This window comes from Acinonyx jubatus, chromosome D1 (genome assembly GCF_027475565.1).
Source record: "Acinonyx jubatus isolate Ajub_Pintada_27869175 chromosome D1, VMU_Ajub_asm_v1.0, whole genome shotgun sequence".
In the NCBI taxonomy this organism is placed as follows: domain Eukaryota; kingdom Metazoa; phylum Chordata; class Mammalia; order Carnivora; family Felidae; genus Acinonyx; species Acinonyx jubatus.
Genome location: NC_069390.1, coordinates 48,481,052 through 48,508,694, shown reverse-complemented (window position 1 = coordinate 48,508,694; position 27,643 = coordinate 48,481,052). Strand labels below are relative to the sequence as shown.

General features: G+C 39.6%; 1 protein-coding gene and 1 long non-coding RNA gene across 7 annotated transcripts in view; one reads left to right on the top strand and one right to left on the bottom strand.

Moving 5' to 3' along the window:
* Positions 1–365: 365 nt before the first annotated feature.
* Positions 366–2,705, bottom strand: LOC113603482 (uncharacterized). Its single transcript, XR_003425085.2, has 2 exons — positions 1,570–2,705; positions 366–757 (listed from the first exon to the last, which is right to left on the bottom strand). It is a non-coding gene; the product is annotated as an uncharacterized LOC113603482 (long non-coding RNA).
* A 218-nt stretch (positions 2,706–2,923) lies between these two features.
* The window catches only part of ZNF143 (zinc finger protein 143), a 54,794-nt gene continuing 30,074 nt past the window's right edge, over positions 2,924–27,643 (top strand). The window contains exons 1-8 of one of the 6 annotated variants that reach the window (XM_053203490.1): positions 2,979–3,060; positions 15,978–16,154; positions 19,392–19,506; positions 19,821–19,913; positions 20,781–20,864; positions 21,619–21,702; positions 23,241–23,437; positions 24,007–24,081. In XM_053203490.1, the coding sequence (XP_053059465.1) occupies positions 19,395–19,506; positions 19,821–19,913; positions 20,781–20,864; positions 21,619–21,702; positions 23,241–23,437; positions 24,007–24,081 (645 nt within the window). In that variant the 5' untranslated portion in view covers positions 2,979–3,060; positions 15,978–16,154; positions 19,392–19,394. Of the gene's footprint in view, positions 3,061–10,781; positions 11,003–15,977; positions 16,155–19,387; positions 19,507–19,820; positions 19,914–20,780; positions 20,865–21,618; positions 21,703–23,240; positions 23,438–24,006; positions 24,082–27,643 lie in introns of those variants that run through there. The other 5 variants (XM_015077364.3, XM_027073178.2, XM_015077363.3 and 2 more) reach the window with 5 other exon arrangements.

The following is a 27,643-nucleotide window of genomic DNA, read 5'->3' as shown; positions in this document are numbered from 1 at the left end:
CAACACACATTAACAATTGGTAAACCCTGAAGCTCATTAATTGGGTGATCTTTTCAAATAAGGTTGACAAATTGATCCAACAATAGAGTTGGTAAAAAGAAAAAAAAATGCATTCATATTGGCATTAGAGATGAGCTTGAAATAAGGGAAATTGTGCAATTAGCCACTAACAAAACATTACTAGTTGTATCATATCTATACTTCTACATATATCCTCCCAATTACACTGTGAAATAAGTGGTTTTACCTTACCAATGAGTTAACAAATTCTGAGACTAGGACACATCTACAGCCACAACTCCCAGAGGAGAGCAAGAAACTAGTTTGGTTTTAAATTTGTTAGTGTTGAAAATAAAATCTACAAATTCATGATAAAAAAATTCAAATTTATTACAGAATTTAGTAAAGTGAACTATAACAACTTCTCCCAGAAATCATTTCTTTGTTCTTTTTAATTTTAAAAAAAATGTTTATTTTTGAGAAAGACACAGAGCCAGAGGAGGGGAGGGGCACAGAGAGAGGGAGACAAAGAACCCAAAGCAGGCTCTAGGCTCCGAGCTGTTTGCATGGGGTCTGACCTGGGGCTCGATCCCAGGAACCGCAAGGCCATGACCTGGGCTGAAGTCGAATCTTGACTGACTTGAGCCCCCAGGTGCCCGTTTTCTTTCTTTTTTTAAGCATGCTTAACACCCAGGCTGCAGTCCAACATGGGGCTTGATAGGAGAAAATAAACCAGTTCTCCAGAAAGTTTTGGGTACTGAAAGGAATGTTTTAAAAAACATGATGGGAACAGTTTTTAAAGGAGGCTGGAAACGTCAAGCCTATTTAGGAAATTGGGGAAATGGTCCAGCTTTATCTAAGAGCTTGAAATAGCACTGAGTGGAAGTGAAATATTTTTAAGCCATTAATTTGAGATGTAGTAAGATAGAAGACAGGTGATTGGGGAAAATCTGAACATTATGAATGGCGTTGAATACCACGTGTACTTCAACTCTGTTCTACAGTCACTGGTAAATACTATTAACAAAGTATCATTACCTGTGACAAAATCAGAATTAAGGTTTTTTCTCTCAATCAGGTTACAATTATAGCACCCTATCCACCACCACCAATTTTTCAACCACTCAGAAGGTTCTGGGGATATAAAGATATCCAATAATTGCAATCTACAACTAACTACAGGGTGATTTTTAAGTTATTTTTGAGGTTCTGTATTATACTGTGTTTTAATGAGTAGACTGAAGGCAAGGGACTCAGTAATAATAACTGGCTAAACTGCATAAAAGTACAGATTCTTTTAATGACACTTATGTTTATACAAGTATAACATCCGGAAGGTACTGAAAGATTAATTAAAACATCTTGTTTTTCATCTAAACTCTCCATCTCTGTGACAAAGGGAATGTATCCATTGGGCACAAATTTGTTTTGTAAGCTTATTCTTCCAGCTTCAAGTAACCTAATCTAGTTTTGTGTAACATTTTTCATCTTTACATGGGCGTAAAAAATAGTAACTACTTTAAATTCCTAAGCAATACGTATTCAAAATAAATTCAAAGTCCTATTTACCTTCTAATGGAATTTGGGCACCGATTATGCAACTGTGCCTTGGTTAGGTAACCCGGCGGGCCGGTGAGTCGGCCTCCACACCCCGCCAAAAAGAATGTAACGTTAATGTCTCAAACTAGAATCCACAGGCTAGCTACCTCTAACACTCTAACATCCTTTTGCTTTAATCCTTCAGCCATAATCACCATTTGAAATCCAAGACACTAAATGAAACACCATACAGCTCTCTCCAGTTTTTCTAAGGTCACAAAAGTGTTAAAAATCTATCAGCCACCTTATTCTCTTAGTAACCCCCTCATTCTACATCTATAATGCTCGGTTTAACACATCTTGAGTCTTCACACCATCTCATCTTTACGCAGCTTTGTCAAAGCAAATAAACACTTACTGAATACTCCTGAAAACACTAGTATTTCCAATAGTTTAGAAAAAGTCTGGGTTGAAAGCTACAAGAAACTATGACCTAAACTTCACAACTAATTTGTATCCATTCTTAACGGTTTGGGGGAGCCCAAGTCAATGTTTTTCCCACCCTTTCAACCTTCCTTTAGCAACACAGACAAAAGGGAAAGTAAAAAACGAGGGTAGCGACACCAATACAGACTTAAGATTTTTAACCTAAACAACATGAAAGCGCAAAAGCATCCGAAGGGTCTCCCAGCAGAGTCTAGGACTACCGCCCCCCCGTTCGTTGCCGAGCTCTCTCGCAGTTTCGGCAAGGGCAAGAGGCCCACTCTCCCACCGAATGATGATGCCCCGGCGACTTGAGAAGCGCAGGCAGGCCTAGCAGCCAGGGACCGGCACACAGCAGCTCTTGGAAAACAAAGCCGTCGCCCGAAACCAAAGGCCTCAACTGGCACCGAGAGCCCCCAGGGAGCGGTCAGGCGTCTTATTCTGTACTAGCCCTCCCCACAACCTCCCTCCCAACGGGGCGACACTCGGCAGTCGCTAGGCAAGGCCCAACCAGTCTCCAGAACGCGCTCCAGCAAGCCCACCGGGAGAGCCAAGGCCACCTCCTAGCCCCTGTGGGGAAAATGGCGCCTGTCACCCCTTCTCCCTCCCGGCTAGTCACAAGGACCATCCTCCCTCCCTCGCTACAAAATGGCGCCTCCCGCTGAGGCCCCAGAATCGGCATAAATCACTTGTCAACGAGGCGGTGTCGGTCTAGGATGAGCGGTTCTGCCAACCAGTCAGACACAGGAACTTTGATTCCGCACTTTGCACAAGCCACTCAGGCGCTAGCTGCAAGGCCAAACGAAACTGACGTCAAGAAAAGGAGGCGTGAATAAGGCGGTCTCCTTTCGCGTTGCTTTAATTTGAGCCAATGGCAAGCAGGAAGCGTCTTGTGAGTGACGTAATTCTCGCCCAATGGAGGCTGGGGGCGGGCCTCAGACTGACTATGCGGGTTACGGGGCCTGGGGGCCGGGCGGCTGTTTCCTGTCCTGGTGCATGGTGGTCGGACGAAGGAATTGTTGGAAAATTTTCTCGGAGGTTCGTATATAAATGTGTTTTTACCCAGTGTGCATTATTCTCCGCCCGGCCGCCGCCCTCAGCGCGGCGGCGCGGGCCCGCTTGGGCCCGGGCTCTGACTCCGGCTGCTCAGCCTTCGCCGCAGGCCCTGCCGATCCTACGGCCGGCCTCGGTAGCGGCGCCTGGGTAGAAGCGGAGTTTATTAATAACCCGCGGCCGCCACTCTAGGGCGGCGGAGCTTTTCTCGCTGAGAACGCAACCTCCCCCCCCCCCCAACCTAGTCTCTGCGCGGTGCGCCCCGCCTGTTCCCCTCAGGGGACCGCCGAGGGGGAGGGAGTGAAGGAGGGGAGGGTGGAGCCCTCGGGAGCCTGGAGGCGCTTCTCGGCTTGACCTCCGCGCGGGGCGAGTCCCCAGACGCCGCCTAGGCGAAGCTCCTCCGGCTGGGACGCCGAGGCACGGTCAGCTCCAGGCCCCAGCCCAGCCTGGCGCCGGCGGCAAGACTGGCCAAGGGCCCTCTCGGGATCCTGCCTGCGGATCGCACCCAGAATTTCGTCCCGCCCAGATCGTGCACAGATTTCTTGTTGTCTCACTTTTTTTTTTCTTCCACTTTTAGATTACTGAGGCCTAACATGGAATATTGGAAATTGTCAGTTTTCCTTGCCCTTTTTTCTCGGTTTTGGCCAGAGTTAACGAATCTTTCAGTTGCTTTGTACTATGTTACCGTGGAACGGGAACCAATTTTTATTCCCTCCGCTTTTGCTATTTTGAACATTTTAAGCGTTTTAACCGCATTAACGAAGTTAAGCAAAAAATAGGAAAGAATACCATTGCTAAACCCATTATATTTGTTTAAAATCAACTTCAGCCGTTCCTTTTAGAAGTGTCTAATCAGCTGGTATAATAATGAAGTGGGGATGTGGTGAAAAATTGTAGGTTCAAAGTTGTCCTTTGGGTGATACGTGTTTTGCTGAATTAAGAAAAATCTGCAGTTAACAGAAATCTGCAGTATTTAATACTTGCTCTTACTGAGTGTCTAGTTTAAGTTCATTGTTAAAGTGTCTAGTAAGAATAGATGATCAGATCACTAAATACGATGCATAACTAATTTCTCCAGGCGTATTTTGACTACTTAGGAAATTAATTATTTGGCCATTTACAAATACTTGATCGGCTGTTTTTTCTATAGCCCCTTTTATTTTTTAAAAATAATATCTTTATTGATATAACTTACATATCTTACACTTCACCCATTTGAAGTATGTAATTAGGTAGGTTTAATAAATTCACAGTTGTGCTACCATCACCACAATCCATTTTAAAATACGTTCATCACTTCAAAATGAAACTGTACCGGTTAAGTTACTCCTCATTTACCCATAAACCTTCCCCAACCACTAATCTACAGATTTGCTTATTCTGAACATTTTATATAAATGGAATCACGTAGTATGTGGGCTGTTGTGACTTTTTTTCACAGCATAATGTTTGCAAAGTTCATTAATGTTTTAACTTGTGTCAGTACTTCATTTCTCTTTATTGCCAAGTATTATTTCATTGCATGGACATAACTTATTCATCCATTCATCTGTTGGTGGACATTTGGGTTTTCACTTTTTGTGATGCATAATGCTGCTGTGAACATTTGTGTACAAGTGTTTGCATGAACATGTGTTTTCTATTCTCTGGTATAAGTACCAAGGAGTAGAATTTCTTGGTTGTATGGTAGCTCTGCTCAACCTTTTGAGGAACTGTCAAACTCTTCCAAATTGTCTACACCATTTTATATTCCTCTCAGCAGTGTTTGAGTGTTCCCATTATTCCATATCTTGCCAACCCTTGCTATTCTGTCTTTCTGATGGTAGCCTTCTGTGTATGAAGTGGTATCTCTTATTGACTTGAATTTCCCAGTGGCTAATGGTGTTAAGCATTTTTTTCATGTGTTGATTGGCCATTGTGTATTTTCTTTGGAAAAATGTCTATTTGGATCTTTTGTCCATTTTTAAATTGGATTGTTTATTATTGAGTTGTAAGACTTCTTTACATAAAAGTCTTTATCAAATAGATGGTTTGCAAACTGTCCATAGCCCTTTGCTATAAGTTGGGATATTGTGAAGTGAACATTCATCACATTCTTCATGGAAGGATGACCTAGCTGGATTGCAGAATTATGCCTCCAGTATTACTTTAGCTTATATTTATAAAATGTATGCAGTTTTTGATCATGTAAGGAGAACTTTATGAGGCCTGAGGTCTTCTTCATTACTTAATTTTGAAATTTTTATATAGGTTTTTTTATGTTTATTTTTGTTTTTTAAAGTTTTTATTTATTTTGAGAGAGCAAACAAGAGTGGGGGAAGGGCAGAGAGAGAGGTTGAGAGAATTCCTAGCAGGCTCTGCACTGTCAGCATAGAGCCTGATGTGGTGCTCAAACTCACATACCATGAGATCATGACCTGAGCTGAAATCATGAGTCAGATGCTTGACTGACTGAGCCATCCAGGTGCCCCAAGTTTTTGGGGTTTTTTTGTTGTTTTTTTTTTAAATCTGAGGTTTTACTTAGTTCTGAGTCTTTTTGCTCCTGGCTTGGTTTCAGGACATAATGATTTCTTAAAGACTTGGGTTGTGTTCTGTCCTTGCTCCTTCCTATGCTTAATTTGCATTTATTTTATCTTATTATTTTTAAAAATTTATTTACTTAGAGAGTGCAAGCAGGGTAGGGGCAGAGAGACAATGAGAGAGAGAATCCCAAGCAGGCTCTGCACTGCAAACACAGAGCCCAACACGGAATTGGATCTCAGAAATGTGAGATCATGACCTGAGCTGAAATCAAGAGTCAGATGCTGAACCGTCTGAGCCACCCAGGTGCCCCTAGGATAGTGTTTTAAACTTTATTGTACTATCAAAATGATTTTGCTTTTAAGATGGATTTAGACTGAGAAAGCTCCCTCTCCCTCATAAAAAAAAAAAAAAACCCAGAAAACAATAATACACTTTTATCCACAGTTTTCCATAAATCTAATCCTAATTTAAAACTATGCTGCAGTGAGAACTCTGCAGCCTGTGGGAATAACTTGTCCATTAATGTGTAGACACAGGCATATAACTCCAAACTACTTTTGTGTGTGTGTGTACCTAAAATTCCACTTTACTTAGCACTTAATTTTGGCTAGGCACTGAGTTAAGTGGTTTGTTGAGTGGCTTACAGATACACATAAAACTATTCATTATGAACCTAAGGCAAATACTAGAGTTCTCCCTGTTTTGCAGGTGAGTTAACTGAAGTTTGGAGTGACTTGTCCAATTATTACACAACAAAGCTAGGACTTGAATCAATGATTGGCTCAAGCCTAGTCTCTCAGCTGAGTTATTCAGTAACATACCAAGTACCTACCTCTTTAACTTCTTTAAATTTTAAAATATAAGATGTCTGGGGGAAAAAATAAGGTGTCTGTAGCTCTAGAATGATAAAATATTTTGAGTGCTGTACATAATCTGGCATAGCAGGGATATTATTGTGTTATTTATGCACATCTTTATTTTTTAAAAATTGTTTAATGTTTATTTTTAAGAGAGAGAGTATGAATGGGTGAGAGGCCGAGAGAGAGGGAGACACAGAATCTGAAGCAGACTCTAGGGTCTGAGCTGTCAGCACAGAGCCTGATGGAGGACTCGAACTCATGAACTGTGAGATCATGACCTGAGCCAAAGTCAGACACTCAACCGACTGAGCCACCCAGGTGTCCCGATATTTGCACAACTTTAACGATGGATGTCTTTGGCCATGTATTGAAAAATAGAGATCTTCTATATAGTGTGGATGTAATGGTCACAAGAAGTTGGAATTATTAAAATTAATTGCAGTTTACATATGCTGTATACACACCCAATACAGTAGCATATGATAAAAAGTGTGGCACCATGAAAAGAGCATTGGAATAAAAGACGATGTAGTCTTTAGTCCTCAGTTAACTAGCCATGTCCTTATACAAATTGTATTCATTTGGTCAACAAATATTTAGTAAGTGTATACTATGCGCCAGGCATTCTTATAGGCACTGAGAGTTCAGAGGTGAACAACATAGATGGAGGCCCAGCCATGATGGAACTTAGAGTTCACTTAGAAATTCTGTTAAGTACTATTGAAGGAGCTAGAGTTCTGTGGTAAAGAATAAGGGGATGGTGGTAGAATGGATATTTTAGATAGGTGACATAGTATGTGCTAAAGCAGGAAGGTCAGCATGGCTGGATGTATACAATGGAGGACATTTGTAAAGCACTGTGCAACATGAATTATGTTAAACTCATTAGTTATTTATTGAATATATAACTTTTTTTTTAAGTAGGCTTCATGCTCAGCCCAGAACCCAGTGCGGATCCTGAACTCACCACCCTGAGATCAAGACCTGAGCTAAGATTGAGTTCAATTCTTAACAGACTAAGCCACCCAGGTGCCCTGAACATATAATCTTAGGTGTCAAAATTTTAAAGACCCATAGGACACAGTACCTACCTTAGAAGACTTGTAGTCTAATTGGGCAGACTGGATGTGGAGATTAAAGTTTTGGACTTTAAAAACTTTAAAGTTTTTAAACTTTAAAGGAGGGGTGACTCTGCGGCTCAGTCGGTTTAAGCATCCAATTCTTGGTTTCGGCTCTGGTCATGATCTCAGGGTTTGTGAGTTTGAGCCCCTCTGAGCTGACAGTGCAGAGCCTGCTTCGGATTCTCTTTCTCACTCTCTTTCTGCCCCTCCCTTGCGCACTGTCTCTGTCTCTCTCAAAAAAAAAAAAAAAAAAAAAAAAGAAGAAGAAAAAAGACTGTAAGAGGAGAGAGGAGCAGTAGATAACGAAACAAGCCTTACAGTCACAAACGAGGTTCATAGACCTCACTTTCCTCACCTGTAGAAAGAAAACTGGCATGTTTTGGGGTGCCTGGGTGGCTCAGTTGGTTAAGCATCCAGCTTCAGCTCAGGTCATGACCTTGTGGCTTGTGAGTTGAAGTCCTGCATCAGGCTCTGTGTCGACAGTCAGAGCCTGGAGCCTGCTTTGGATTCTGTGTCTCCTCTGCCCCGCCCCTGCTTGTGCTGTCTCTCTCAAAAATAAAACTTTAAAAAAACAACAACAACAACACACAAAAACTGGCATATTTTAAGTACATCTGAAGTGCTAAGGGCTTTATATACATTGTTTCACTTTTTTTTTTTTAACATTATTTTACTTCTGACAACAGTCCTATCAGACGGGTATTCTCCCATTTTTTCAAAAGAGAAAATGGGAATTCAGCAGCAGGTTAATTGCCTAGGAGCTGAGCAAGGAGTCAGATGCTAGAATACCAGCAAATTATTAAGCCATATACAGTTGGAATCTATGATAATAAAAATGTGACTAGTATCCATAGTGACCTGGGCTCCAAGCCAAATAACAGCAAATACTATAGGATTCAAATGATGACTGAGATCTGGCTAGTTGGGGACAGAGGCACCATGGAAGAGCCGGTGACAATTAAAGGTCTTCCCTGTGCCTAGACTGCTCTTTCTACTTTTCCTATTCCTAGGAAATGTTTACTTATCTTTTTATGCCCAAATTTCCATGTCATCATCTTTGCATCCTGAGGAAAAGTTAGGTGCTCCTTACTCTGTTAATGCCTCTGTTTATAATAACTTTTTTAAAAGTAGTTTTATTTTTTAAAGCCATGAGAGTCATACATGGTAAATATTTTTTTAACTTATAGAATGTGTACAGTAAAAATTAAAAGTCCCTTACCCACTCCACCACATCTCCTAATCCCATTTCTGGGAGGTAACCACTTGAATTTTTAAATGTTTATACAAGCATATGCAGATGTTTATATACATTTAAAAAAATTTTTTTTAACATTTATTCATTTTTGAGAGAGAGAGAGAGCATGAGCAGAGGAGGGGCAGAGAGAGAGGGAGACACAGAATCCGAAGCAGGCTCCAGGCTCCGAGCTGTCAGCACAGAGCCTGACACAGGGCTCGAACTCACAATCTGTGAGATCATGACCTGAGCTGAAGCCGGACGCTCAACTGACTGAGCCAGCCAGGCGCCCCTATATACATTTTTAAAAACATGAACACAGTCATACCATACATAAATACTTCTGCAATTTGCTTCTCCCCCCACCCCCACTTACAATATATTTTGGACATATTTCTTACCATTTCATATCCCATTCTTTTTCATGTCTGCATGTTTCATTTATGAATGTCCTATAGTTTATTTAATTTGTCCTTTGGGTGCACTTTTAGATTGTTGACCAATTTTTGCTATTATAAATAATACTACAATGAACTTTGCACACTTAAGAGAGTGTCTGTTTAATAAGTCCCAAGAAGAATTACTTTGTTGAAAATTGCATTTAAAATATTGATAAGTAGGGATGCCTGGCTGGCTCAGTCAGGAGCTTGTGACTCTTGATCTCGAGGTCATGAGTTGAGCACCACATTGGGTATAGAGATTACTTAAATAAATTTAAAAAATAAAAAATAAAATATTGGTAAGTGGTACCAAGTTGTTCTAATTATTGTGGTCCCTCCCTTAACATTGTGTTTAATTACCTGTTTTCACTTGTCTTGCACCATGGAATGAGTTTCTTAAAGACAAGAACTTCTTTTTTACTTCTCTGTATCTCTAAAGGGTTGTGTGCACACACACACGTATACACATATACATGTGCATACACACACACACATGTACATGTATACATATACTACTCAAAATATCAGTCCTGGGTATTTATCCAACAAATGTATATATATTTTTAGTAGTTGATCATGGTAAAGGTAAAGACCTATAGGAGAATAATAGGAGATGAAATTTGAAAAATGGATAGAACCCAGACTGGAGAGTAGCCTGAATGTCAGACTAAGGAACTGGAGTTTAGTTCTATAAGTAGTACAACTATAAAAGATCATGGGGGAGAGGCGCCAGGGTGGCCCAGCCTCCAACTGGTGATTTCACAGTTCATGGGATGGAGCCCTACATCGGGCTCTGTGCTGACAGCATGGAGCCTGCTTGAGATTCTCTCTCTCCCTCTCTGCCCCTACTCCACTTGCACTTGCTCTTTCTCTCAAAATAAGAAATAAACATTAAAAAAAAATTTATTTAATTAAAAAAATAAAGTAACCCAAATTGGAATTCATCATGCTAGTGATTTTTGTAAAAAAGTTGATGCTGAATAGAGAAATCCATACACACAATTTTCAGAGAAAAAGGCCTTGCTTGGCCTTCTATCAAGACTTGGTGAATATATGTATGTTTATATATTTAAAAAGTATATATAAAGCCTTGGGCTTTTCTGAGAGTGTCAAATAATCCAGTAGCTCATGTAAGAGTTGCTGGGCCAAATCAAATGGTTAGAAGATTGACTTTGCTACTTATGTTGTGAAGTTAAGGATACTGTTTATTTTTATTTTTTTAAGTTTATTTGAGAGAGAGTGAGCAGGGGAGGGGCAGAGAGAGCAGAGGAGAGAAGAGAGAATTGGAGCCGGATGCAGGGCTTGGATTCATGAACTATGAGATCATGACCTGAGCTTTGGCTCAGGGGTCAGATGGTTAACCAACTGAGCCACCCAGGCACCTCTAAGGATACCATTTAACTTTTCTTGAGTTTCATTTTCTTCATCTGCAAAACTGGGATAAAATGGTTCTTTATTCATAGGATTGCTAGAAGAATTATTTAAAAAAAAATTTTTTTTTTTAACGTTTATTTATTTTTGAGACAGAGAGAGACAGAGCATGAACGGGGGAGGGTCAGAGAGAGGGAGACACAGAATCTGAAACAGGCTCCAGGCTCTGAGCTGTCAGCACAGAGCCCGATGCGGGGCTCGAACTCACGGACAGCGAGATCATGACCTGAGCCGAAGTCGGCCGCTTAACCGACTGAGCCACCCAGGCGCCCCAAGATTGCTAGAAGAATTAAATGAATTAGTAATGTCTCGCATATGGTAAGTTTTATGGAAGGGTTAGTTATTATCTTTATCATTTGATATTTAATATATTAGTATTATTAATATTCTTATTAATCTATTAAATAATATTAGTATCATTAAGTACTAGAATTTTCATCAATATTGGTGGGACATAAGGGTGCCTGGATGCCTCAGTCTGGTTAAGTGGCCAACTTCGGCTCAGATAATGATCTCAAGGTTTGTGGGTTCGAGCCCTGCATTGGGCTCTGTGCTGAAAACTCAGAGCCTGGAGCCTGCTTTGGATTCTGTCTCTCTCTCATGCTCTGTCTTTCAAAAATAAGTAAACATTAAAAAATTTTAAAAAATATATTGGTGGGATGTGGAATGTGAGGAGGTTATGGCTAGAACAAGACCAGAGGATAGAATGACCAACTTGTCTTGATTTGCTCAAGACTATTCCAGTTTTAAAACCAAGTCCCCCACTTAAAGTGGAAAGTCCCATATTCGCGGAAACTCCTCAGTCTTGGGCCAATTGGAATGGCTGTCCAACCTGCTGGAGAAGTTACTAGAGTCTAGATTGTGATGTTTGCACTCTGGGGAAATGGGAGAGTACTAAAGGTTTTGAGACAGAGAACTGCTATGATTGGATTTAAAAGCACTTGGACTGCTATGGAGATTACACTGAAGGAAGGTAGGAGTGGACTTCAGGAGGCTGATGTAATAATCCAAGTGGGTAATGGTAGCCTCGATTAAGACAGTCTAATAGAAGTGAATGAATTTGACAGGTATTTAGGAAATAGAGTGATAGTTCTTAGTGATTGGCTGGAGAATAAGGGAGATTTCAGCTACTGGGTTGATGATTGCATTTGTTAGAGGTAGAAATGCAACAGGAAAATTTCATGGGAAAACCTGTTGGGATGGAGGTGACTATGGACCACGGAGGTCATTGAGGCCAGTAAGCAATGAGACATATAGATAGATCAACAGCTCTTTAAGAGAAAGGACTAGATAGATTTTAGAGAGCTTGCAAGTTTCAGAGATCTTTGAAGCCATGCGAATGGATGCGATTGTTCAAGAGGAAAAGTGCATAAAATGAAAAAACAAACTAGGACAGAAACTTGAGGATCCTACATATTTAGGACCCCATAGGAGAATCTGGAAAGGGTTAGCTAGGAAGTTGGAGAAAACCAGAAGCATGTGGATGCCACAGAAGCCAAAGCAAGAGAATGTTCCAAGGAGATAAAGGTCAGTGGTATTGAATCAAGTATGATACAACTGAAAAATAGCCATTACATTTTTTAAATGTTTAACTGTTGTCATATTAGGTCCTTTTTTAAACTTCTTAAAAATCTGAGGTATAATCTTCAATATGCATTTGATGAGTTTTAGCAGTTGTATTCGCCCAGATGGTCATCACTCAAAAGAAAATCCCCCAACCTTCCAACCACAGTTTGGTTTCTATCACTGTAGATTAATTTTGTCTGTTCTTGGATATTATATTAATAGAATAATACAATATGTATTGTATCTGGCTTTTTTCCCTCAACACAATACTTTTGAGATTTATCACTGTTATTGTATGTATAGTAATTTATTCCTCGTTATTGCTAAGTAATATTCCACTGTATAAATTTATCACAACTTCTTTATCCATTCTTTAGTTGATGGACACTTAGGTTCTTTTCAGTTTGGAACTGTTATGAATAAAACTGCCACAGACAATTCTTGTACAAGTTTTTCTGCAAGATACACATACATTTTCATTGGGTGAAAGCCTAGGAATGGCCAGTGAACTTTATGTTAAATTGGAGATTCGTGACAGCCAGGGCGATTTCCTTAGAGTTAGGGACAGAAACCAGATAGATGATAATGAGAAATCAGGAGGTATTCTCAGTAACAACTGTTAAGGAAATCTAGCTAAAGTAATCTAGTCTAGATAAAAAGGAAAGAGACTGGTAGCTAAGTCAGATGTGAGATTGTTTATTTGATTTTATTTTTGTGCTTTTTAAGTTCTTGATGGGAAGGAATTAGAAGAGAGAGGGATTGTTTTCAGAAGAGGTCCCTGTGATCCCTAAGGAGGAAAGACAAATGAAATGTAGGTTGGAGGGATTAGTTTTACCTTGTAGGAAGGTAATCTGGCAGGAGAGAAGGAGGAAGCATGTGGAAATGCAGTCAAGTGATAGATTTGTTGGCAGAGAATTCCTCTATGATGATGTCTATGTTTTCTGTGAAGTTGGGGACTGATTAATTTGTTGAAAATGAGGTGTCAGGGATAAGGAATGGGGGATAACAGGAAAGGGAGTGAGGGATAGAGAGGTTTGAGGCAAATGGAAAATATTTTAGAGGGACCTGGTTGGCTCAGTCAGTAGAACATGTGACTCTTGATCTCAGGGTTGTGAGTTTGAGCCCCACGTTGAGTATCGAGATGACTTAAAAATAAAAAATCTTTGGGGCACATGGGTGGCCTAGTCTGCTAAGTATTCAACTTCAGCTCAGGTCATGATCTTGTGGTTTGTGAGTGTGAGCCCCACGTCAGGGCTGACAGCTCAGAGCCTGGAGCCTGCTTCGGATTCTGTGTCTCCCTCACTCTCTGCACCTCTGCCCTCCCTCTCTCTCTCAAAAATATATGAAAACTTAAAAAAAATTTTAAACCTTAAAACGTATTTTAAATAGTTACCATGAAGAAACAAACAGTTTGCTGGACAACTTTGGAAGTTCAGAGAAGGTTGGAAGAGCTCAAGAACTCTTATGGCGCTGAAGGCCTGTTTCATTTATTTTTATTTTTATTTTTTTTAAGATTTTATTAATCTCTACACCCAGTGTGGAGCTCAAACCTACAACCCTGAGATCAAGAGTCGTATGCTTCCCCGACTGAACCAGCCAGGCGCCCCAGGACTGTTCCATTTAACTATCAATAAGTTATTAGATCTGAAAAGTGCTTTGTAAATGTGATACCTACAGAAATAGTTATTTCTAGTTATTTCTGTCTAGAGGTATATGTTTAAACTATCCACATTTAGTGTCCTATTCAACGCCTTTTTGGACAGAGGATCTATTTTGTTTAGGAGTTGTGTGTCAGGAATGCCCTCTGTAATTTTCATAATTGTCTAACAATTATGCTTTGCTTCCCTTACCCATGTAAAAATAGCAATTTGAATAATAAAATATTAACATATACAATGTTTATCTTAGAGAAGTAAAGTGCAATTTAGCATAGTAGTTTTCAAATGACTTTCTTATGCCTTTTTTTAATGGAGCAGTGCCAGAAGTGGCTTCTAAATATGCCAGAATCTTTCTCCTGCTTCTATTCCTCAAACTCCCTAGTCTCAGTAAAAGCAAACTGGGGCATGCTTAGCAACCTGCTGCCTGCAGGTGTGCCCTTACCAACCCATGTTGTCGGTGCTAATCTATTGAGGTTTAAGAGAAATATTTTTTAAAGCTCTTTTTTATATCAATGGTTCAGTTAAGATCAAACCATCACCAAAATTGGCATTCCTGATGATTAGACCTAGCTGTTCATTTCTAAATTCTTATCTCTGCTCTCACCTCTTTTTCTCATAAGTATTTTTAGCTTTAGGCCTGGTAGACCTTATCTCAGCTACCTGCCAGTCAGTATCAAATACTCAGTTTCTGAATGGTCCTGGACTTTGGCAAAGCCTTCAAGTTTCAGCATTTCACCCATCCACTAGAATATTCTTCCCAGTTAAAATTGGTAGTATATGGGGTGGGAGGGTGGGGAGGGTGGGTGATGGGTATAGAGGAGGGCACCTTTTGGGATGAGCACTGGGTGTTGTATGGAAACCAATTTGACAATAAACTTCATATATTGAAAAAAAATTAAAAAAAATAAAATTGGTAGTATAAATTCTATCACTATATTTTACCCTCCTATGGAACCTGTGAAAACTCCCACCTCATTTGCCAGCACATTCTAACTGCCCTGTATTTAACTGAATTACATTTCATCAGTGGAACATACTTAGTCCCTGTGTATATTTAAATAAAACTGAAGAGACTTGAAAGACAGTTTTCTACAAATGCTAACCAAAGCAGTATAACTAATTCTATAAACATCAAATGTACAGGATAGCCCACTATTTTCATGTTGCTGTATACTAAGGAACTTCCTCATTCCAGGTTAGGAGATGTCCTAAAATGTAGCACAAATGCCCAGGGTTAAATGAAATAGCACTTCCTTTTTTTAAAGTTTATTTATTTTGAGAGAAAGAGAGACAGTGTGAGTAGAGGAGGGACAGAGAGAGAGAGAGAGAGAGAGAGGGAATCCCAAGCAGGCTCCTAGCTGTCAGCTCAGAGCCCCATGTGAGGCTCTGTCCCACAAACCATGAGATCACCATCTGAGGTGAAATCAAGAGTCAGATGTTTAACCAACTGGGCCACCCAAGTGGCGCACGGAGCACTTTTTATAGTAGGAAATTTTGGAATTGAGAGCAGGTAATAGAAAGACCTAGCTTCTCTGTTATGGTTAGGTGAAATTGACCTGAAGTTAGGGCCTGAGTTTGACAATTTCTGAAGGACTGGTTTGTGTGGCTCCATGCAAAGAAACATCTAAGATTTGTTAATCTAGATTTCTGTTTGTATCATTTTTTATTGTGATAAGATTACTTGCAGTTAGAGTTCTTGCTTTTATACCTGGGCCATTAGATTTATGTCTTCATAATAATTTGTGGTAACAATGGTCTCTAACAAATTAAGCTAACCTTGAAATATATAAGGGCTTCACATTTTATTTTATTTTTTAAGATTTTATTTTATTTTAACTTTATTTTGAGAGAGAGAGAGTAGGGGAAAGGCAGAGAGAGAGAATCCCAAGCAGGTTCTGCAGTGTCAGCACAGAACCTGATGTGGGGCTCAAACCCACGAACCATGGGATCATGACCTGAGCTGAAGTCAGACCCTTAACTGCTTGAGCCACCCAGCTGCCCCTAAAATTTCTTTATATATTCTGTATATAACATTTGCTACATTTCTATAGTATGTTTGTTTTTCTTAGGCTGACATGCATCATCATCATCTTCCAGAAAGGCAGGAAGTTTATATATTACACACTGTCTTCATGGAGATTCCTGTAGTGCTTCAGGACAGCCTCCTCTGTGTCTGATTTTGGCCCATGATTCATGACTAAACCACATGAAATTGACTACCTTTCATAAGGTGGCCCTTTCTAAAGGTATCGTGTCTGTCTTACATGTTCATTTCCACACAACCTGAAAATGTCAATGACAGAAATGATCAAGACATGATGATGGATATGTGAGCAACTATGGGGTGTTTGATCTCTGGCTTGTTTACTTCTTTTCTTCACTATCGTTTTTTCCCCCATGTGATCTTTTTCTAACAAAGAGCTTTGTATCCCAGAGTCTTTCTGAGTACTTTAAAAATAAGAGGGACCTGCCATCACTTATTATCTCTGGTAATTGTAGTGCCATTTGAACTCCCCTGAATGTTTTTTCCCATCACTACTTCATGTATTTGCCAGCAGTTCATGTCCAGGGAATAGTTGTCTATTCATCTTTCTATTAATGTAGTTTTTTTCTTTTTTTTCCATTAGGAATGAAACTGTAGGTGTTGAAATCTTCCTAAAGAAATTTAACAGTTGAGGCGCCTGGGTGGCTCAGTCGGTTAAGTGTCCGACTTCGGCTCGGGTCATGATCTCACTGTTCGTGAGTTCAAGCCCCGCATCGGGCTCTGTGCTGACAGCTCGGAGCCTGGAGCCTGCTTCACATTCTGTGTCTCCCTCTCTCTCTGTCCCTTTCCTGCTCATGCTCTGTCTCTCTCTGTCTCAAAAATAAATAAACATTAAAAAAAATAAAAGTAATTTAACAGTTGACCAGCTTTCAGACAAGAAATAACTTTTTTATTACAGATATTGTCAGTTACCTTTTGATGTTATATATGGTAGTTATTTGGAAATTATATATAATTGAGTGAAAATGACAACTTTAGACATTTGTTAACATCACGACCCAAAGTACCTTGTAATCTGCGTTTTAAAAATTTATTTCCTAGGTGAATACTATAAAAATCACAATGCTTACTACATCTTATAGGTGTTTTTCTTTCCATTTCCCTATCTAAATTTGTTTCTGTTATATAGTGACAGAACTTGTTTTGAAAATTAATCTGTCCCAGTCCTATTCTCATCAGGGGTCTTTTTTTTTTTTAATGTCTATTTATTTATTTTTGAGACAGAAAGCACGCACAAGCAGGGGAGGGGCAGAGAACAAGGGAGAGAAAGCTTTCCAAGCAGGCTTCTCGCTGTCAGCACATAACCTGACATGGGGCTCAATCCCACAACCCTGGGATCGTGACCTGAGCCGAAATCAGGAGTTGGAGGCTTAACCGACTCATCGCCCAGGTGCCCCCTCATCAGGGGTCTTAACAGCAGTATACCAACGTATACTTTGAGGCTTCTCTGATAGTTCTTAGAGGTAGCAAGGAAGTGTTGAAGTTTCAGCCTGCTCTATGAACAGTTATAGATAGGAATCTTTCAGGACTCCCTAAAAAGTCAGCCTTTGATTGACTTTCACCATAGCTGTGATGCTTTTCTATGAGCCTAAACCACAGTTCCCGGCTCTAATTCAAAGAAGATACAGTTGGGGCACCTGGGTGGCTCAGTCAGTTTAGCGTCTGACTTTGGCTCAGGTCACAATCTCGTGGTTTGTGAGTTTGAGCTCCGTATCAGGCTGTGTGCTGACAACTCAGAGCCTGGAGCCTGCTTCAGATTCTGTGTCTCCCTCTCTCTCTGTCCCTCCCCCACTCATGCTCTGTCTTTCTCTCAAAAATAAATAAACATTAAAAAATTATTTTAATAAAAGGATACAGTTTATAGGGGTTTTTTTTGTTTTGTTTTGTTTTGGTTTATTTTGAGAGAGAGAGATTTAGAGTGCAAGCTGGGGAGGGGCAGAGAGAGAAGGAGAGAGAATTTTAAGCAGGTTCTGCACTGTCAGCACAGAGCCAAATGCAGGGCTCAACCTCATGAACTGTGAGATCATGACCTGAGCCAAAAGAGTTGGACACTTAACTGACTGAGCCACCCAGGTGCCCCAGTTCATAGTGTTTCTAAAACAAAAATGCTTTAAGTAGTCATAAATATAATTGCAAATTATTACAATCTGCACATTTTTCTTTTAAATATTGACACTGAAATCAAATCTTTAGACTTGGAAAGTCCTCGAGAGATCCTCTGGTCCAATTCCTTGGCTCAATGCAGCTAAGTTATCCCAGCTCCTATTTGAGACAACCCAAGGCACACAGAGATAATGGGACCACGAAGTGAGAGAAGGGAGGAAAAGGGTTGTGGTGGTAATTGGTAAAAGAGCTATCATTCATCCATTTATTCAGCACCAATTGTGTGTCTACTGTGTGTCAAGTACTTTTTAGACCTGTGAGTCAGCAGTGAGCAAGCAGATAAAAATCCTGGTGTATTGTAGGTGGGTGGGTGGGGTGGGGAGGATAGATAAGAAACAAAATAAGTAAATACATGTAATATGTTATAGTGCTATGCAGAAGTATGAAAGAGGGAAGAGGGTTAGGGTGTATCATGGTTTGGAGGTGGGAGGTGCAGTTTGAGATGAGGTGAACAAGGAAGCTCTCATTGGGGTGACATTAAGCAAAGACTTGAAGAAGATCAGGGAATACCAATGAATATACGGAGAAGTATGTTTCAGGCAGAAGGACCATCAAATGTAAAGGCCCTGAGGCAACAGAACACCCACTATGGGCAAAAGCAAGGACCCCAATGTGGCTGAAATGCAATGAATGAGGTAGAGAGTAGTAGGAAATGAGGGACAAGATTATTGGCCTCATAGGGCAGCATTAAGGACTTTTGGTTTTACTCTAAGTTATCAGAAGGTTTTGACCAGAAAAGAACACTCTGACTGTTGTGTTGAGAGGAGACTGGAGAAGTCACAATGGAGGCAGGAAGACCAGTTAGGATGCTGTTGCAGTAACGTGGGCAAGAGGTGGTAATGGCTGGAATCAGGGAAGTAATGGCAAACTGAGAAGTGGCCAGATTCAGGATAGATTTCTGAAGACTGACTCAACAGGACTGTGGGAATAAGTGGGGATCTTCAACTATGTTAAACCCAAAGAACTCTGATTATGGAAACTTTAGATATGTTACAAAACTGATAGGCAAGACTTGTCAGTGTGCTCAGTAGTTTACTGATGAATATGAAAGGCGTGCTCTGGACTTTGGGTTAATACTCTTAACCCTGCATATTAAGTGAAATCTCATTGTGCTCGTTTCGGCAGCACATATACTAAAATTAAGTGAAATTTCAGCCTATTTTGAATTCTGTTTACTTCTGTAGCAAATTTTTGTGGTTGATAAATATTCTTTGTAGCTTTTATTTCATATGCATTGTTCTTTGTTCTCAAGTGCCTGTATTTTTCTTCAAGGTAGAAAATGTTGTTAGCCCAAATAAATCGAGATTCTCAGGGAATGACAGAGTTTCCTGGAGGAGGAATGGAGGCTCAACATGTTACCCTGTGCTTGACAGAGGCAGTAACGGTGGCAGGTGAGCAGTTTTGTGTGAAGGGATCATGTGGGTTTGGAAATATCATTTATCTTAAGGGAGAATGAAAACTCACAACACTGTGTTTACTTCCCTCTTCCTTGTTTAGCACACGTGACCAAAACTAAGCCTTTCTTTTCTTGCTGTGGATACTGGGTGCAATAGGGCAGGGAAATCTTTTTTATAAATGCTAGAATAAATCCCATTTGAGTCTTAAGCAATCTGCCTTATGCCTAATTTTCATTAAAAATTTTTTAACTTAAACAGCACATACATGTGATAGTTATCTAAAGAAAATAACTATTTTTTTATAATAGATGGTGACAATTTAGAAAATATGGAAGGTGTAAGCTTGCAAGCAGTAACACTTGCAGATGGTTCTACCGCTTATATACAACACAATTCTAAAGGTATGTGCCTCATATACAGCTCATGGGTTAATACCAGCAATTCATAACCTCAGAGTTTGAACACCTGGCAGCTTACCCCCCTTCCCAGTCCATCCTAAAGATGCCTCGTTGCATATTACCATTGCATATGGTAATTTTTAAATAGTTTCAGGTTAACTTAAATTTGTTTTGATAATTTGGGGACTCCCTTTGAGATTTTTGGAATACACTCTGGGGTGTGAAAATTAGAGGGAAAGTGGGGGAGTGTCCCCAACCTATTTCTAGTAAGACCTTTCTTGCTTTTTTACTTGAGGTTATTATTTATTTAATGTTTTTACAAAACATGCATAGAAGTATAGACGTGTGGTTTTGTTTATATAACATCAACTGTAAATCAGTGTCTCCTTCACCCCAAGAAATAGCCCAATTCTCAAACTCCTTGTTTTTATGGACACCTACTGAGCACATGCATACATAGTCAAGGGACTTACAGCACCCAGGAATGAGAATGACAACTGGCCTCACATACACTGACATATCTGCCAGTATTCCCAGGTTCAGCTTCTCTGTAGTCAGGGTCACTGTTCCTAAGTGGCTCCAAAAGGTAAATAGAGATTCAGCTCACATAGCTTGCTGTGATGAGCCACTCTTCCTCTTGAACTTATTTAACTGAAAATTGGAGGGGAGGAAGAATGGCTGAGGGAGGATTTTCTGCTTTCTATAGGATCACTGGATGTGTTTTTGTATTGCTTCAGAACATTGAGGGAAGAATCAAGATGAACATGATCTTAAGTAGTGTATGTTTTTATAGTTGATACCATTTTGAAATTGTATAAAGTTTAAAGTTTTTGCTTGTGCTAATTTATTGGCTTAAATCTTTTGTTCCAGATGGAAAACTCATAGATGGCCAGGTCATTCAGTTGGAGGATGGTTCTGCTGCCTATGTTCAACATGTACCCATACCTAAAAGTAGTAAGTATTTGATACTTACTTACCGTCCTGATTCTCATGCTTCAGGATTTGTTACCTCCAGCTGCCTCTTACTGCCTAAACTTGGTTCAGGTCTCTAGTCTTCCTTTTGAAAGGGGAGATCCGTATGTGTGAAAGAGAGGATCTAAAGACCATTTTGACTTCATTGAGACATTCTCTCAAAAATGATACGAAAGACTGGGACGCCTGGGTGGCTTAGTCGGTTGAGTGGCCAGCTTCAGCTCAGGTCATGATCTCACAGCTTGTGGGTTCGAGCCCCGCGTCAGGCTCTGTGCTGACAGCTCAGAGCCTGGAGCCTGGTTTGGATTCTGTGTCTCCTTCTCTGTCTGCCCCTAACCCACTCATATTCTGTGTCTGTCTCTCTCAAAAATAAATAAACGTTAAAAAAAAATGGTACGAAAGAAGTTACTGGACTACGCTCCAGAGATAAATGGACAACAGTCCTAAGTGAATCTTTCTGTCACTTGAACTAATTCCTACATGTCTCTCATTTTCTTCTTTTTTTCCCTTCTTTCAACTCTCCTAATTCTCTAGTATATTTTCCAAAACAAGTGTTCTAATATCTTTTTACTAAGCACTTACTTAGAGCAGCTTTACTGAAAATACTAAACGTTCAAGGTCTCATAAAGCACGTATAGGTTTTTATAATGTGTTTAATGGTTTATTGACTCTTGCTGCTGAGTTATCAGAATGTACTTAGAAGACATGAGATCTAAATGTAAGCATTGTTCTTGAGCAGGGGACAGTTTGCGTTTAGAGGATGGTCAAGCAGTGCAGCTAGAAGATGGAACTACAGCATTTATTCACCACACCTCCAAAGGTAAAATAACTTTGGAAATAGGAAGAGAGAAATGGGAGTGTGGGAAAAATAAGACCTGCCTTTACATGCTGAAGTGCTTTCATGTAAAAGAAGATTTGTGTTTGTTCTCTGAAATATGGAAGATTTTGGCACAGTCCAAGGAAAAACTTTCTAGCAATTTGAACTGTCAAGTAACAGGTTGGAATAGAAAACTTTTAATAGAGGCTGCTTTTCAAATATGAAATTAAGCATTTGAAAGTTATTGATTTTTTTCCTCTTAATTTTTTTTTTTTTTTTAAAGCAAAGTCCTTTGCCTGTCGTGTTGGTCTTTAAAACTAAAGAGCACCATTTGTGTGCACCTGGGTGGCTCAGTCGGTTGAGCATTCCGACTCTTGATTTTGGTGCAGGTCATGATCCCAGCGTCATGGGATTGAGCCCTCGTTGGGCTCTGTGCTGAGCATGGAGCCTCCTTAAGGTTCTCTTTCTCCCTCTCTGCCCCTCTCCCATGCTTGCATGCTCTTTCTCTAAAAATAAATAAATAAATAAATAAATACATACATACATACATACATACATACTTACATACATATATAAATGAATGAATAAATGAATAAATCTAAATAAAATCTTAAACTTTATTTGAAGCAAATAGGACAGAAGTGTTCATGCTTTATATTAATTTCGTGTAGGGAGGACCAGGGTTTTGAGGTGGAATGCATAGGAGTAATGAACACCGCTCTGCAACCAGACTATCCGGGTTCAAATCTGGGTCAGCCGTCTTTTAGCTATGTGACCTTGTTCAGATTATTTAACCTCCCTGTGCTTTAACTTCATCGTCTGTAGAATGAGTATTATTATAAGTATCCACATCATAGGGTAGTTGTGAGGACAAAATGTGTGCAAGCATTTGTAAACCACATAGAACAATATTTGTCACATAGAAAATGCTCAATAAATGTTAGCTATTATTACCTTATAAAATATTTTATAGAATGATATAACATGTTTTAGAAAGACTGTAGTTGTGAAACCAAAGGGAGGAATTTTTTAAAATTTAGGATACTTAAACTTATAAGTAAATTTGTTTAATTAAAGTTGAGAACAAGTAAACTGAATTTTTTTCTTTAGCAGTGGGACTTAATCACAGGTTCATTGTAATTGTCTAGATTCATTATTTCACAATGCTGTATATATCTTGGTGTGGCTATTTAGAAGGAAAAAAAAGCTCATGGATCTTGGGGTCATACTGACATGAGTTTAAATCCTGGTTCCTCTACATACTGATTTTGACTGTTAATTGTTAGTTTTTGAAATTTTCTGGTTCCTAAGAAAAGTGGCTTTACTTCCCCAAACCTCCAGTTTCCCTTTTATGGAATGAGAGTGGTGAATATACCCACCTCTCACAGAACTGTTGTGAGGATTAAACGAAGTCACACATGTTAGGCACGTGGACTGGTGCTCATAGAACTACTCAGTGAAAGTTCATTCCCTCCTTCCTTTAAACATATAACTCTGTCAGACTTCCTTTAATTTAATGCCATTCTCTTCCACTCCCCCAGATAGTTATGACCAGAGCGCATTACAGGCAGTTCAGCTGGAAGACGGCACCACAGCATACATCCACCACGCAGTGCAAGTCCCGCAGTCTGATACCATCTTGGCAATTCAGGCTGACGGTACAGTAGCAGGTCTGCACACCGGGGATGCCACGATTGACCCCGACACCATCAGTGCTTTGGAACAGTATGCAGCAAAGGTACAGCATTTTACAATGTCAACAACATCCCAGATACGGCTTCTTTATTTTTCATTAAAATAAAATTAAAAAGCATACTTTATCAAATAAGAAACTAGCAATTCAAAGTCAAAATCAGATAAGCCTCGAGGAGAAGATCAGCATTTATCTTAAAAGAAGTGAAGTGTAGAAAGAACTATTTGAATAAAGATAAAAGGAATGAAATAAGAATTTCTAGAAAAGAAATGGTGAGAGGTAACTCACAAAAAGATGTATATTCAAGGATGAGTGCCGCGAAAGAAAAAATAAGGTATAGATGGAACAGCTTATGAATTAAGAAACAGAAATTAGAGATTGGAAAACATGAAGGAAAGTCTCAATTACATTTTACATCAGAAGGGCTGGGTTTTTTTCCCTATATTGAACATATATCTTTCATATGACTAAAAGGGTTCCCCCCCCCGCTTTTTATAGTAGAAAATTTCAAGCATACACAAAAATAAGTGATAATGAATCCCTATGTACTTGTCACCCAACCTAAAGAAATACCAAAATGTAAAACTTCGTTAAGCTTTATTTTATTCCTACAGGTGTCCATTGATGGAAGTGAAAGTGTAGCAGGTACTGGAATAATTGGAGAGAATGAGCAAGAGAAGAAAATGCAGGTATGGAAAGCTACTTTTTTATATAAGAATCTCTTTCCCTTAGCATTTCCAGGCCCTTCTGTGGATGAAAGCAATAGCTAACTCGTTGCCTCTCTAGGAAAATCTTTCCGGAGAAAGAGTGTATGTATTAGGCAGTAGCTTTCTTGAACTACCCCAGGTTTCAGGATTCATCATGTGTGGTTGCAGAGTGGCACTAAAGAAATAGAAATATCACAGAAATCCAAATGAAGTTTATGCTCTGGAATCCAAGGCAGTTTTGGAGACCAGATGGTCTTCTGACTGCCCCCACCCATGGTTGTTTGTGGATTCTTTTTCTAGGGCTCCACCTTTTTGGGGACTCACTCACCCTCACTACTTTCTTCTTTGTGTCTTTTTGTTTCTTCCACTCCCATCTGATTCCCTGCATACCCTGTTTTTCAACTTCTGAAGAGAAGGTCCAGGCTAGCTAGTCATCATTGTTCCTACTGAGTAAAACTGTTTATGCTTTTTGTACCAGACTGCTTCCTGGGCCACGGGTTGGCTGACTTTGCTTTAGATGCTCATCCTGGGTCCAGTCATTGGTCATCTCTTATCCAGACAACAGCCCAGAGCAGCAGTGCCTCTAAAAGTTTTGTGGAAAGGTTTTTGTAGGAAGTACAAAGTAGTCACAGATGCTTCCTGGGACATCTACAAGTCAAAAATCCAAAACTTAGATTAATTAAAGCTTCTGTTTTGAATTTTGTGTTTGTGGGGGACATGTTTGGGTTGGGTGTCTTGGAGCTTGTATATAATTAGTGTAGCACATTCTTGCTTTAATACTGCTCCTTGAGAAAATATCAGCAGTTATCTCTAATATTTTGCTGATTCCTCCCCCATGGTAGTTGTTTGCATTCTTTGAGAGTTTTATCATACTTAACTCCTATTCTAAAATTATTGCTTCAGGGCCACAATTTTAACTTGAGCATTAGCATCACACTTAATAACATGGAGTGATACTTTTAGGGGTTATCAAGAAGATTTTACATTTATAATAATAGTAAATGATAAAATAACTGAAATCACTGGTAGAAATTTCATGCTTCTAAACATTGCTGAATAGCCAGTATTTCTGTTTATTCTCTGAGATGGTATCATGAAGCGGCAGTAGTATAAATACAGTTTGCAATTCACCAAGCCCATCAGCTTTGTAACTGTGTGATTCTTGGCAAATTTTTCAAGTGTTTGAATTCATAAAATGAGAACTATTTTTTGAACTGCAGGATGTCAAATCCACCTAAGACATACACTACTAAAATGCAAGCGTAGTGTAAATACATTCAAGAGATGTAGGTCAGTGCCTTAGAGTCTATCTCCTATTAGTGACTAACAATTAAGTTTTTAAATAATGGAACATTTTTAAGGAGAGACAGAGCTACACTTGTAGTAAACTAATATAGAATGGGTCTTGTAAAAAATGAGTGAATTTACCACTGGGTTGTGTAACATTATAATATACCATTATCATAAAAGTCTATCTATTGCCAGCAGTAATTAATTTCTGGATCCAAAAACATAACTAGGAACTCGGTATTGCTAAAGCAAAATGTCATAAAAAGCTCTGTTACCGCAGACATATAACCGTTTGGTGTTGGTGGTAATAGACAAAGAAACAGAAGGAAGTTGACTAGGATTTTTTGCAACTGTAGCTTTTTCTCCTTTGCTCTTTGTACCTCTCCCTTACAGACTAGATGTAGGCTGTCCAATATGGTAACCACATGTGGCTGTTGAGCACTTGAAATATGGCCACTCAGAATTAAGATGTGCTGTGAGTGTAAAATACATATACAGCACTTGAAAACTTATTATGAAAAAAAGAATATAAAATATCTCAATAATTTCTCATATTGATTACACATTGAAATGATAATATTTTAGACATACTGGGTTAAATAAAAGAATTGCTAAAATTAATTTCACCTGTTTCTTGTTACTTTTTTAAAATGTTTGTTTATTTATTTTGAGAGAGCAAGAGAGAGTGAGCAAGGGAGGCGCAGAGAGGGAGAGAAAGAAAGTATCCCATGCAGGCTCTGCACTGCCAGCACAGAGCCTGATGCGGGGCTCAAACTCATGTACTGTGAGGTCGTGACCTGAGCCAAAATCAGGGGTCAGACACTTAGCCGACTGAGCCCACCCAGGTGCCCCTCTTTTTATTTTTTAAATGTGGCTGCTAGAAAAAAAAATTTTTTTTTAGTGTTTAATTTTGAGAAAGAGAGACAGAGCGTAGTGGGGAAGGGGCAGAGAGAGTGGGTGGGAGACACAGAATCCAAAGCAGGCTCTAGGTCCCGAGCTGTCAGTACAGAGCCAGACGTGGGGCTTGAACCCACAAACTATGAGATCATGACCCGAGCCAAAGCCAGAAGCTCAACCGGCTGGGCCACCCAGATGCCCCAAGAACATTTTTAATTATATATGTGGTTTGCACTTGTGACTCATAATTTCTTTTCATCATCTTAGTGCTGGACCAGAAATTCACGAATCCTTCATCCTTTATTTTTTTTAACGTTTATTTATTTTTGAGAGAGTGTGCACAAACAAGAGGAGAGGCAGAGAAAGGGGGGTAGAGGATCTGAAGTGGGCTCCATGCTGACAGCAGTGAGTCCAATGTGGGGCTTGAACTCATGAACCTTGAGATCATGACTTGAGCTGAAGTCAGACACTCAACGGACTGAGCCACCCAAGTGCCCCCAACCCCCCTCCTTTGATATAGTTTAGTATCATATTTGAGGTTGAGAGCCCAGTACATACTATTAAAGGGTCAAAATATCCCAAAAGAACCCCTGCAAATAAACAGCACCTGTAACTTCTTGGCTTATCTCTTGGTACTCCTACTTGTGCTAGAATGCTTAAGAACTGTAACTCTGTGCCTGGCTGAACTTTAAAATAAATAATGAACAATAAAAAGTCTGTAGCTAAAGCAGATTTTTTGTAAATAGTCTTGTTTCAAAGCTCTAGACTTTTTTCATTTTGATGCTTATAGTTGAGAACTTTTTCTTCCATCTGTAATATAAACATACTAGTTGTGCTGCTGAGCTGATCTCTTACATGAAACCAAATTTCTTGTCATAAGACAAGAAAGACCTAGAGTTTGAGGTGCTGGGTGGCTCAGTCAGTTATACATCTGACTCTTGATTTCAGCTCAGGTCATGATCTCATGGTTCACGGGATTGAGCCCCAGGTTGGGGCTGTCAGCAGAGAACTCACTCGAGATTCTCTGTCTCTGCCCCCTTCCTGATCAGGCTCTCTCTCAAAATAAATAAACTTAAAAAAAAAAAAGACCTAGAGTATGTAAAGCAGCTGTGCTCATATGGAGGTAGTTTTGCCGCCCCCACCAGGAGACATTTGGCAATGTCTGGAGACAATTTGGGTTGTCACAATTGGGGGAGTATTTTTTTTTTTTTATTTTTTTTTTTTTTTAACGTTTATTTATTTTTGAGACAGAGAGAGACAGACCATGAACAGGGAAGGAGCAGAGAGAGAGGGAGACACAGAATCTGAAACAGGCTCCAGGCTCTGAGCTGTCAGCACAGAGCCCGATGCGGGGCTC